Source organism: Agelaius phoeniceus, chromosome 23, assembly GCF_051311805.1.
Source record: "Agelaius phoeniceus isolate bAgePho1 chromosome 23, bAgePho1.hap1, whole genome shotgun sequence".
Lineage (NCBI taxonomy): Eukaryota > Metazoa > Chordata > Aves > Passeriformes > Icteridae > Agelaius > Agelaius phoeniceus.
The window spans coordinates 7574924-7587889 of NC_135287.1; the positions used below are offsets into that span (position 1 = coordinate 7574924).

Below are 12966 nucleotides of genomic sequence, written 5' to 3' on the forward strand. Positions count from 1 at the left end.
GAGTGAGAAATGAAAAGGCAGGGAGGTCAGTGGGAATGCAGACAGGGCACGGTGTGAAGCTGTGGAATCCAGCAGACAGGAGTGGTGTGGCTATCCCGTGCTGTGTTTGAGGTGGTTAGGTGTGGCTACCTGCAGTCTGCTGTGCTGAGACTTGCTCTGCCTTCGGCTCAATCCCATGGAGTCTCTTGCTGTAGCCCAGGAGAAAAAGGCAGCACTGGCAGGGACCAGGAGATTCAGTGTCTGACCAGAACTTTAAAAAGCTTTGGAAATCTTGTCATTAAGAAGGATAAGGGCTAGAAGGAGATGTGGTGTAGCTTAAGGGATTCCTGTTCTTAAGCTGTGCGTGGCTGACCTCCTTGGTTGCCGCTTGGTCCTCTGAGTCCTGCTCAGCCTGAAGCCCAGGGAAGTTGCTGAGCAGCCATCAGGTTTTGTGGGGCTATGTGCAAATTCCATACAGCCTGGGTAGGCTCTTCCCAGCCCTGTGTGGAGTGCTGTGGCCTGTCCCTGTGCTCGGCCTCTTCCCAGGTGTGTGTTTGCAGCCCCAGGTGATGATTCATGGCGCTCGCCCTCGCGACACCTCCCGTTTGCAGCGGGAGGTTCTTCGTGCACCAGGATGGTTTGTTTATCTAATTGGCATCTCCAGCTCCCTTCCCTATGCCTTTCTCTGCAACCCCAAAGCCCTTGATGCTGTTCAGCATGCTCTGATGTAGTGTGTGTCAGCCAGGGCAGGTAACTCTGAGTCTGTTGTTTCCCGCTGTTGCCCCAGGTGATGAAATAATGAGGAGAAGCTCTCCAGGAGGGTTTGGGACCTGGCATCCAGGTGAGTGTGACAAGTAGAGCTCTAGCAATGTGAGCAGGCTTTCTCGTGACTGGCAGGACATTATTTACATAGCTATGCTGTGGCTGAACATGACAGAATTTACCTCTCAGCCCTTGCAGCTTCAGAATGGGAAAAAGTTTGCATTTGGGATTAAATCACCAGTGAACTGGCACTGAGGCTGTGAAGCAGCAAGTGTCAGGTGGGGGGCACTTACCTCTCAGACCTTTTTGATAGCTTCTGTTGGAAAAGAGAAGCTGCAGCTGCTGGCATGGGGTTAATCCAGGACTGGGAAAGGAGGAATGCAGCAGGGATAAAGGCTGGGATCCTTGGGGGTGCTCTGGGTGAGCTTCCTGTCCTGTGACATCTGCAAGCTGCCCTGAAATGATGAGATTTCCTTACCTGAGTGTAGCTGGTTGTGTGAGCCGTGGATGTGAATGTGGGGTTTGTGCTTTGGCCACTGAAATCCCAGCTGTGCTCCCTCTGGGACGAGGAGAGGTCACGGCAGAGCACGGCGCTCACACAAGCCGGGTATTAACACTGCAGCCGGCCAAGAGGATTTGGGTGTATTGACTTTTCTCGTAACACCATCAGTATTTTCTTCACCTTGTGCAAGACACAAGTCCCTGCATTGATTGTGCAGAGGGATGTGGACAAGGTGAGAACTTCCTTCCTGAGCTAATGCAGCTTCTCTGAGCACATCTTCGTCCACAGTTTCCTGCTTTCAGTTGCTGCCAATATTTGCATTTGTGCCACCTCCAAAAGCCACTGATGTTGCTGCAGACTGGCCTAGTTTTATTTGCTGTATCACTTTGACTTAGGTAGGTTCTGTGTTGGTTAATTCTGAGGAGGAGATGCCCCCGTGTTACCCATGAGCTTGCCAAGAGAAGTCTGGGAATCAGCAGCATCAGTGCTTCCCTTTTGTCAAGCACTTTCTTATGACTAAAAACGGTACAAATTGCCTGTTTGCATGGAGAGAGCTCGCTCTTGGTGACCCCAAACACACCAGCAGGCTTGTGCTGACAGCTTGCCTCAGAAACATGTGCCTCTGCCATCAGAGTGTCCGTGTGGCGTTGTGTGGGGTGACATCCACCCAGCAGAGCTCCTGAGGAGGACACGGCCTGCAGTGGCCTGGAGCTGACGCTGTGGTTTTGTGTTTTTATCACAGCCCTGTGTCCATATGCCACTTGAGTGCCTCTGTGTGTGCCTCATACACGTATCTCCAGCGTGCTTCCTTAGCCCTCTGTTTTCCCCCTTCTTCACTGTAATTCTGGTCTCTGCTGCTGGAGTTCTCCTGTGCAGCTCTGGTATCTGCTTACAGCAGTGATTTTTACCCCTCCAGCAGCTGCTTAATCCAAACAGGCCGTGTTCCCGAGCTTCCCAAGTGTTTGTGGCAGGCAGGAGCAGCTGGAAGAGCTGTTCCCTGCCAGCCCCTCTGACAGCTCACGTTGTCAGCCCGGGAGGGCTGCAGTGGACAGGGAGGAGGGGGCTCCTTTGCTCACTGCAAATGCAGGAGGAATTTGGGTGGATGAGCCTCCTCCAGGTTTATGAGCTTGTTCCAGAGACCCTCTCCGGTGACAGCTCTCAGTGTGGCTGCCACGTGCCTCCATCCATGGCACAGGACACCCTGGGACTGTTTACTGAGCCTTTTCCAGGAGGAATCTGGAGCAGGAGGACTCCCCAGGACAGTTCTAGGAAATGTCTTGCTCCCAAATAAACATGTTGGTTTTCTCAATGCAGTTGCTTTGCCGGTGCCATCTGTTGGCTCCCATTCCATGGAGGAGATCCGTGCTGATTTACAGGAATGCCACTGCCATAATTACACTTTTACAGTGGTCACTGATCACACTGAGCACATGGGCTCCTTTGGGAAGAAGTGAGAGTTTCTGATTTTCACTCAGGCCACTGCAGAAACAACTGAACTAAAAGGGAAAGGGTGATTTCTTTATGGAATGATCACTCATGCAAGAAATTTTATTTATCACTGGATTATATTAGATCTAAGCAGATGCCTGGCATGAAGGAGCAGATTTTAGCCCAGGCCAGGGTCTCTGGCTTGTTCCTTTGTTCACAGCACAGAAATAAAAGGAAGCAGTGTCCCATGGCTCCTTTCCACTGAAAACAGACCGTGCTTCCACCTCTTTCTCGCTCAGAGCCTTTGCAGGCAGCTGGAGCAGTGCAGGGCACAGTGGCTGTCCTCTCCCTGCCCATCCGCCTGGGCACCCAGCAGCTCATTTCCCTTCCTGTTGGCAGGGCACTGTGCATTCAAGGAAGTCTGTCTGGATTGTTATCCACACTCAGCTGAGAAACAAGACGTCCACAGAAATTTTAACTCCTGCAAGTTGATATTCTCCTCTCTCCTGTTCCAAGCCTTGTGCCTTGTTTCAGAGCCCCTCACCTTGGCATATTTAGCTCTGCTGGCTGCCAGATTTGAAAATCTGGTATCTCAGAGCAAAGTAGGAATTTATAATGTTGTTTATGTCACACTTTGAGAACTTCAGGAGAATCCTGTGAGTTTGAGAGCAAGAATTGTCCAGGCTTTGTGTGCTGGGCTGAAGGAAGTGGTCAATGCTCAGGGTGAAGAGGCAGCCTGGGCTCCTCCCCACATCTCTGAGCATTCTGGGATGACTGAAGCCACCTTGCCTTGCCTGACACATGCCTTCCATCCCTCCTGACTGATCCCATGGGATGCAATGGGATGTGCTGCTACAGGGATGTCTGGGTGCTCCTCTGTGGCCCCCAGAGTTTTGGTACCCCTCCTTCCATTTTCCAGCTACCCCTTCTGCTTTCATGTGGTTGGAATTTCCACTCCTCCCCACAAGGCTTTGCCTGGTGTGCACATCCACTCAGCACAGCTTTGGGATCACAGGAGTTACAGAGCAGAGTTCAGCTGAGCACCAGGAGGAGAAAAATCTGGAAAAGCAGTGAACGAGCCACCTGCAACCTGCAGCTGTCACTTGGAGCACCTTGCCTGCTCTCCACCAATTGTTTCTAGCTACTTGTCATTTCTCCCAAGTAACAATTCCTTCCCAAATTACTAGTGCAAGTTTTACTTGGATGCAAGAAGGAATAAATGAACTGTTTACAAGTGGCGGGAACATTTTGTTAATTGGTAGCAGCATGCATGCTCCAGGCTTGGCATTTATCCTCCTGCCTGTAAGCTTCATTAACTTCTGATAAAAGAATAGTTAATTTCTCAGACTCCTTTTTTAAAGTATTTCATTGTTTGAGAATTTGGATCATGGTTTTCTTCCACTTCTACTTGTGCCTGAATTTTTGCTTTACTTAATGATGTTTAGTGTTCCTCTCTATTTTATGTGGTGTTTGTAAGCATGAGGGAATGCACTCGATTTTGGGGTTTATTATAACTGAAGCTGATTCCTTTTGCATAAATAATTATATATATATATATATATTTGGAGGCAGGGCAGTTATCACCCTGACAAGGATTTTATCATAAAATACGAAGGTTAGTTTTCATATGCTTTAGATTTTTCCCTTAAAGATCCTTTTGTTTGGCTGTTTTTCTCCAATTTCTAATCTCCAATAAATAATTAAATAATAAAATAAAGGGCTGAATTCATTGTGGCCATCCCTTGAGCTTTAGATGGAGTCAGTGTGGCTGGTGCAACACAAGGAGCTCAGCCAGTCCCTTTTCTGTTGAAGTCCCAAATCATCTTTCGAGGGAAGGGGGAATATCAGCCAGCTAGGAGATGCAGGAATAGAGAAACCAACCTGATCTGTTCTGGAAAACCTTTACACCAGTCCTTCCCTCTGGAAAAGTAGTGATTCTCCAAAAGAACCCAAAGAGCAAAGCTTTGGAACAGACCAGCTGCAGCTCCCCTGCGGAGCCCCGGGTGGAACATCAGCCCCCTGAAATCCTGAATTCCCTGCGTGTCCCTGCTGCCCAGAGCACAGGGGATTTCCTACTTCCACCCTCGCAGGGTCCTGAGGAAGCTCTGCATTTCCTGAAACCGAAGCACGAGGTGCTTTCCCCAGGATTTTTCAGGAGACTTTTGCCTTTCATGTTGCATCGGTTGCTGGAGGCATTTGTGTGGAATGAAAACATTTGGAAGGAATCCCTTCAGGTCTCTCCTGCATGAAGGGTGGGTTTGGGTTTGGGGCTGCTTGGCTGAGCTCAGGATGAGATCCTTCTCAAGGAGAACATCTCCTGAGTGCTGCAGGTCTGCCTTTGCTCCCCATCCAGCTATTGTGTGTCTTGTGGGTGTGGAGTTTCACTCACCGCGTGGAAATCCCGCAGCGTCACGGGGAGACGGGGAGGTGGCAGCCTGGTGCTCCCTGCCCTGGGTTATCAGGGAAAACCAGAGGAATTCAGTTCTGTTGTGTCTGGCCCTGCTGACCAAGTTGGGTGCAATCAGATGCTCTACATACCCTGAACTTGGCCGAGAGTGTCAGCTCGAGCCATATAATTAAGCTGGGAAATGAGAGTTCCTTAGAGCAAATACAGAGCTGGGAATGAGTAAGGAGCTCAGGAATACTCCAGATCTGTGGATTTTCATTTACGTCTTTGGGCCTGAAAATGACTCATGTCTCTGGGTAGACATCTTGGCTTTGCTCTCGGAGGAAGCGTCTCTTAGCTTTTACGTGTATTTATGCTCCAGCTTTACAAAAGCCCGTTCTTGCAGGAAAACCTTGGGTGCAAAGCATGTGGAGAGTGTTTCCCAATGCCCCTCTGGCTCTCTGTGCATCCCCAGCTCTCTCCTGAGCACTGTGCCTGGGTCCCTGCGGTGTGGATCCGCGCTGGGCTGCCCCTGGGGCTCTGCCCCCCGTTAATCGCGGCCCCGGTGCCTGGCAGCCCCTGCTGCCGTTTCACCTCGTGCCTGGGCTCCAGCCCCTCCTGCCAGCAGCTCCCAGCGCCGAGTGCCAGACCTGGCTGCCGTTCAGCTCCCGCTCCTGCTGGAGGAAGCATGCTCAGTGACTTGGAAGGCTGGAAGCGTTCCTGCGCTCTGAATTAAAGGTTTCAAATGAAAGAAACAGCTTATTGTGCTTGGGTGCCTTTTCGGGATTCTGCTGGGTTCTGCTCACATGCAGGGCGGTTATTGCTCTGGCAGGGATTTGATCATAAAATATGGGACTTAATTTTCATGTGCTTCAGATTGTTCCCTTAAAGAAAGATTCCCTTAAAGGATCTGAAGCTGCTTTTGTGTGGTTGTGTGCGTGCCTGTGAGAGCATCCCTTAGCCCTGCCCTTGGGGCTGGCACTAGGACAGGGACATGTGTTTGGGTCGTGTGTCCCCGTGGGTTTGTGCCCGTGGTCCTGGCACACTGCCGTGCACAGGGCACTTGTCCTTGTCCCCACTGAGCTCTGGGGTCTGGGACAAGCCAAGCATTTCTGTGTCAGATCTTTCTGGCTGTGCATCCTCAGTGGTTTTCGTGGCAGTGCTGCTTTGCATGCCCTTCCCCAGGCCTTTGCATGATCCTGCAGCCTTCCTGGGCAGGACTTGTGTAAATTAGGCGCTCCAGCAAAGCAACCAGGAGATTTGTAGAAGCAGTTCTTTTCCCAGGGAGAGCCCTCTCCGAGTGAGAAAACCTGCTGGGGGATGGGAGCTCATCCCACAAATCCCCAGACTGGAGCTGCTCGCTCAAAGGGGTGTTTCATGGTGGGGAGGAGGATACTGAAGGCTGAAATTTGATTTAGAAGCAGCAGGGCAGATGTTCCTCTGCCAGGCAGAGCAGCTTTTTCTCTCAGCTGTTTTCTCCATCAAGGTTTCACTCTGCCTTTTCTCTCCTGTTCATCCTGGCATTCCAGAAAAGATTCCTGTCCTTGCTCTCTGTGTGTGGATGAAACAGGGCGCCCAGTGGACTTGAGGACAGGTGGTTCTTAGCACAGAAGTGTCTCCACATTTGGAGTCTGGTGGTTCCACAGTCCATGCCCAAAAGAGCTGGGAGCTGCCAGCACCAGGGAGGTGGAGGGAAAATCTTGGAGACTGGAGAGCAGCTGACTGGAAGCACTTAGACTTGTTTAAACTCCATTAGTGTAGCGTTACAGAGCACTTCTGGTTTAAAACAGATAAATAAACACCTCAATTGTTAAAAGCCTGACACTACCCCCCATTCCCATCCCTGCTGGGTTTATCAGCCCTGGTGCAGGGAGCTGCTGTGTGGATCATGCAGCTGGGTCAGTAACTTCTCTTCTGTTTCCCCTCTGCCAGGTTGCAATAAAGATCATTGATAAGACTCAGCTGGATGAAGAGAACCTGAAGAAGATATTTAGAGAAGTTCAGATCATGAAGATGCTTTGCCACCCACATATCATCAGGTTGTACCAGGTAGGAGCATTCAGCCATGGAGCTCCCATCCCTTGACTCCACACTCGGCAGCAGCACTTCCCCCAGAGCTATCCCTCCATTCCTTCCACATGGAACTGGGAAAGCCCTTGATGTTTTCAGGGTCTCAAAGTGCTCTGACTGGAGGGGCAGGGGGAAAGTGTAGCTAATCCTTCTCTTTCTGGGCCATCGTGCTTCCGCTGTGGGCTGGCCTCCTGCCACTTGTTTATGGCCATTGTGCTTCTCAGTTTCCCAGTTGAAACCGGATGCAGGTTCCCCTTCTCCCTTGAAGGGAGGGAGTAAATCTCACCCAGGAGCGGGACTGGGCTCTCCTCTCCCTGCCCAGCTCCCTGTGGCCCCCAGGCCCTGCTGATCTGCTCAGCCCTTTCCTGGAAGGGGATCAATACTGGCAGCAGACCTGCTTTTGAATATTGTTTGCAGACTTTTTTTCCAGCTTGTTTGACTTTTTTTTTTGTCTGCAAACAAAACCCCCAGAGGCAGAAGCCACGTAGTCTGCCCTTTACACAGGTAGCTGGTTGTGCCCCTCTGTGAGGAGGGTGCAGCAGAGTGATGGGAGCAGAGGCATTAGGGACTCTGCTTCCCATCTGTGCTTGAGTGATATGAACATTTATTTGGACTCCATAGAGTTAAAACTGAGTGGAAGTGACAGAGGTTAATGTTTAGCTCCTTTGGCCAAACCATGTGTGAGATGCTTACAGGGACTGTGGCACTTTCAAGGTACCCAGGGAGTGTTTCTTTGCAAACTTACTCCTTAAACCTTTCTTTTGAGCCAAAAAACCTTTTTAAACCTGTTTCATTCCATCTAAAGCTTTTGATGTGGTATTGAAGAGGTGACACTTGGGGCTTGGCCTTGTTTAGGGTGGGAGAAGAGCAGGGTGGCAGCCCTGAGAAGTCTCCCAGGCTGCTGGAATGGACAAGACCTGGGAGCAAATGCTAATGGGAGGGGAGACAGACCAGGAGGAGGAAGGTGCAGGTGCAGTGTAATGTGTAGTTACAGATTCAGTGTTTGAAACTTGCTGTTTCATCCTTACTGTCCCCATTCCTGTCATCCCCGCACATGGCTCTGGGAAGGATGGGAAGGTTATAGTTTGGATTTGATGAAAGCAGTTCCCTGTGTTACAGGGGGAATAAAGGTGGTTTTAGGGTATTTCTCGCTGCACTCAGCAGTCTCCTTATGTGTCACTGCTGTGTCCTTGTGTGCAGGTTATGGAGACGGAGCGGATGATTTATCTGGTGACAGAGTATGCCAGTGGAGGGGAAATATTTGGTAAGTACATTTATTGCATTCTTTAATCAGATAATGCACTTGGTCAACTACAGTAAACTGAAAATAGCCACCACACTCTCTTGTTTCAGCCGAGAGGTGCCCTTCAGCCTGCAAACTTTCCATTGACAAGAGGAGTAAAGGAATAAATGAGACCAACTCAATGGAAAAATAGCCCCCATAACCTCTGTTTCTTCTTTGGGTTTCATTGACAGGTGGTGCTGCTCCTCTTTCGTGCTCACTTTGGGATTAAAGATGTTGGAAATAGTCATGCAGTTGGATTTTAGTGTTGCTGAGTGCTTTGTTCCCCAGCAAGTTATATGAACCTTGTTGATGATAGTGGAATTGTTGGGATGTGTCAGTAGCTTTCAAAGAAACAGGCAGTCCTGCAGTTCTGGAGGGTTTTGTGCTCAAAACCATGTCTTGTCTTTTCTTTTTGATATCTGATGTTATCGTAGCAGGCATTGGTTACATTCCTTCCAAGCACCATTGTCCCAGAGAGTTTTGGCTGAGTGTTCTTGACCACAGGAGCTGTTCCTGAAAGGGAAAAAAGTATCTGGGTAGCACAGCTGAAAGAGCTGTGGGCTGATTGATTCATTTGTTTGGTGAGCAATAGCAAAACTTATAGAAACAGGAATTTACTTATACACTGGAATTTTGTACGGGTGACAGAGTCGGGATTTTGCAATATTGGTTTGTACTGGCTTTGCCAATATGAGCCTCCAAAAAGGGGGAAAATCCTGTGTGCTTGAATTAGCTTTGTCAAGGAAGTGAGGACAGTCACACGTGGTCTGTCAGCTCCTGGGAGCACTCCCCCTGTCCTTGTCAGTCATTGCAGAAGATTCACTTTTGATTTTACTTCTCATTTCTCTGGAGGAGAAGCTGAGTTGTAATAAAAGACAAAGCTTTTAGTGAAGCAAGAGAAGCCCCAAATTAAGGAAGCTAAAAGCTGAAAAGTGCTGGTTTGCAGCCACTACAAACTGCCACCAGTTCCTCAGTACCTCTGTAGATGGTTGCCATGGCTTCTTGTCAATATTGTCCATGTCCCTTGGATTTCTCCCTGAGAAGGTGACAGCCGAAGGGGAAGCAAGTGACAGCTGATGTTTGGGAAGTGTGGATTGCCTGGTGAAAAACTGACTTGCTGAGCCTTCCAGTTGTTTATTCAAATATGAATCATGGCGCTGGACACACTCAGCAGTTCCAAAGGCTTGTGAAATTCACCTTCCCATGCACAGCAAAATCACCTGCACATGTCCTGGAGTTGGCTTGGGCATGTATCACCACAGAAAAGTATAAATCTCTTTTTACTTTTTCTCCCTCTTCTGTTGAATTTGGCAGGGATGGGCTCATCTTTTTTTAAATCTAGAGCTATGTGCAAGCTCACATACAAACTTGGAATGAATTCTTTGGTTACAAAAATAGCCTTCTGCGTGAGTCGAAGTGAAAACCTAATTGCTTTCTGAAAGATTTTCTGCTGTAGTAAATTCAGCTCATTAGCATGGCTAATTTCCATGTTGCTGCCCAGCATTTTATCCTCACTGATAGCTGGGAGCAGCCAGCTCTGCAATAGCGTGAGGCATCTCCAGACCCAAGCCAGGAGGTCGTGCCTCTCTCCCCAGTTTTGAGGATTCTTGGGCACTGCCCTCAGTGCAAGAGCAGAGAGGGGAAAACTCAAGTTTCAGCTTTTTGTATTCAGGGTTTCCTGAGGAGCCATTGAGACTTTGTTCTACCAGCGGAAGCAATTTGCAGGGAGGAAGCAGGAGCCCATTCTGGGGAGGTTTCCTTGCAGTCCTGCATCTCCAGCGCTGAAGGGTCTCACGTCCTTGTGTGCTGGAGACAGAGCCCATGGCAGCGTGGGCAGCTGGGCTCTCCTCTTGGGTAAAACCTCACCTGCCCCTGCTCTCAGCGCCTGCCCCTGCTAGGGCAGCTTGGGAATGGCTGCAAGAGCTGCAGGGATGGTGTGTGAGGTGTGTGTGGGCAGTGCAGCCACTGGCACCGTGCCTCTGACTGGGCACTGGGGGTTCTCTCTGAAATAGCCTGTGCTGAGTCTCTTCAGTCTTCTTCTGGCTCATGTCTTAACACCTGCATGATGTAGGCATTAAAATGCAGTGCTGGAGCGTAAGGGGGGCTGACAGCTGTGGTGTTCTGGGGGCCAAATGCCTTGTGGCATTTGAGTGCAGCCCCATAGAACCAGGGTTGCAGCATTGTGCCATTGCAAACTGCAGGTTTTTGTAAGGAACACAAATTGCTTCTCTGATGCTTTCAGAACTTCCCAAGGCTTAAAGCTGTCAGTATTTCCCAGGCAGTGCCAGAGGTCAGAGCTTTCAGCTGCAGCAGCAATGGTTTCTGTAAATGGCTGCAGTCAGTCAGTCAGGGCTGGCCATGTGTCTGGCCTGTCCCTGCCCTGGGAGCTCCACAGGGATCCCAGCTCAGCACCTGGGAGGGCTGCACCACCTGTTTATCCCAAGTTCCAGTAAAGGGCTGAGCACTCCTTCAGCGGCCAGGCTGTGCCGTAAGAGTCTTTGATTCATCTCTTACTGGAAATGTTTGATAATTCACTTTGTTTGCGTAGCAGGGACCAGGGACAGGCCTTGGGTTTGCTGTGGGCTCCAGCAGCCAAATGTAAATTGTTATTTTTGTCCCTGTCCGTGTTTTGCGTGTGGTTGGGTCTCTGGTTTGACATTATGAAGAAATGAATGTCTCCTTTTAAACATAGGGTGGTCTCTATTCCAGGTCCCTCGAGTGTCCTTTTTTGAGGTCAGATGGAATATAGTCTAAAAATCTGGTTTGCTTTCAGATGTTTACTATGAAAACTGTAAATAATCTGCAGTCCTCACTGATGGAATATGAGTTCTTGGTTGATTATAAAAAAAAAAAATCACAGGAAATTTAGAAAATTATCATCTGGTTGATGTGGTTCCCACGTCTGCCCTGTCTCCCCACCCGCCCGCTTGTCCTGAGCACTTTGAGCCTGAACTGGGCAGACACATTAAACAATGTTGTGGTGCCTGTCTCTAGAAGGTCAGACTGCTTCTGACATCACAAGGTCACCAAATTCACTGGAAATGTGACTTAATCCCCCACACAGAGGAGATGTGAAGCTTCATCAGCGTTTGTTTTCCAGACAGAAAGCAGCTTAAAAGCACGAGGCGTCTGTCCAGAGGCGGGGAGTGGAAACTTGTGTGTCAGTGCTCTCTAAACCAAAGGTGATTTTTTCCCAGTGTAGGATTGGATTGTTTTTTTAACACAGAGAGCAGCGTCAGGTGCCTCATGTAAGTAGGGAGAGCAGTGACTGATGTGTGTAGGGGTTGTGCAATGAAATGATGCATTCCTTCCCCTCTGGAAGGCACCCAGAGGAGCATCGCTGTGCACGGCCCAGCCAGGCTCTGGGTGCTTGGCACGCTCAGAGCAGGGTGCTGGCTCCCAGCTCAGCACTCAGGTCAGCCCTGTAACCTCCCCTGCATGGGAGGTTTGTGCAGAATAAGCTCTCAATGGTTAATTTTGGCATACAGTTGCCCTTGGTGGTATGTGAAGTATTCTGTAGCCTCATTGTTTCTGTCCTTCCTCTGGAGCTGGTGCAGAAATGTCAGTGGGCTCAGAGCGCGGTGCCTACGTGCAGAGCCTGCGCCTCTGCTCCCAGTTCTTCAGCAAAAGTGAAATTTCACGCCTAACCTAAAAAGGGCTTTTTGCAGCCTAAGCAGGATGGCTGGGCCGAGGGGCAGCAGAGTTTCTGGGTGAGAGGTGTGGGGCAGGGGTGCCCCAAGTGCCAGCATTGAACGCGGGTGTCACCGGCTGTGCAGGGACTGGTGAACTTGGTTTGGGCAGAAATCCACTTAGGAAAGCCTTGCCGAAAGACACCTGCTGCAGTAGCTGGGTTTGCTTTCTTGCCTGCAGAATTGTTAAAATATTTCAGAATTTGTTGAGAGATTGGAGCCTCGTGCTTTGTTTCAAGGGCACTTGCTGTATGGACAGGCTGGCTCCAAATCCCAGTGGAGCAGAAGGTGTGAATGACCTTGTTTAGGAGCTGAGCTATTACCTGTTGATCAGTGGCTTAAATTGGAGCAGCCCTTGCTGTGCTCTGCTGTCAGTCTCCTTAGAGTCACAAATTTATGACCATGCAAATGCCTTAATGAAATACGACGGGGCAACTTGAGATGGTGACTTTGCTTTGCCCAGCGAGCGAGCTGAGGGTCAGACTGGACTTGGTGATGGTTTTCCTTCTCCAGCCCTGGTTCAGATTTGCTTACAGAATAAGTTTATCCGATGAACAAGAGTTAATTGACAAGTTCTTTGAAAAACACCTCGAGTCTGTTGCACAACGTGAGTGGGCAAAGGCAGAAGTAGGTTGCTGTGCAGTCAGGAGCAGCACAACTGCTTTGATGGATCTTGGTAATTAGTATTTACTGCGAGTCAATTATGTCGCAGGTATTTTAATGAATGGGTGACTGGGGAAAAACACAACCACCCGATGAGAAACCTGCACAAGTGATTTATTGTTATTATTTTCAAGAACAGATATCTGTATTGAGCCCCCAGTTTAATAGAGTTTAGGGAGGGATATGGATAATTTCAGCCTAA

The 12966-nt window shown here is 49.4% G+C and overlaps 1 protein-coding gene across 4 annotated transcripts in view; it reads left to right on the forward strand.

The window, feature by feature from the left end:
- The window catches only part of SIK3 (SIK family kinase 3), a 69785-nt gene that overhangs the window by 29196 nt on the left and 27623 nt on the right, over positions 1-12966 (forward strand). For all 4 annotated transcript variants that reach the window (XM_054647401.2, XM_054647402.2, XM_054647403.2 and 1 more), the window contains exons 2-3: positions 6990-7106; positions 8328-8391. In XM_054647401.2, the coding sequence (XP_054503376.2) occupies positions 6990-7106; positions 8328-8391 (181 nt within the window). The remainder of the gene's footprint in view (positions 1-6989; positions 7107-8327; positions 8392-12966) is intronic.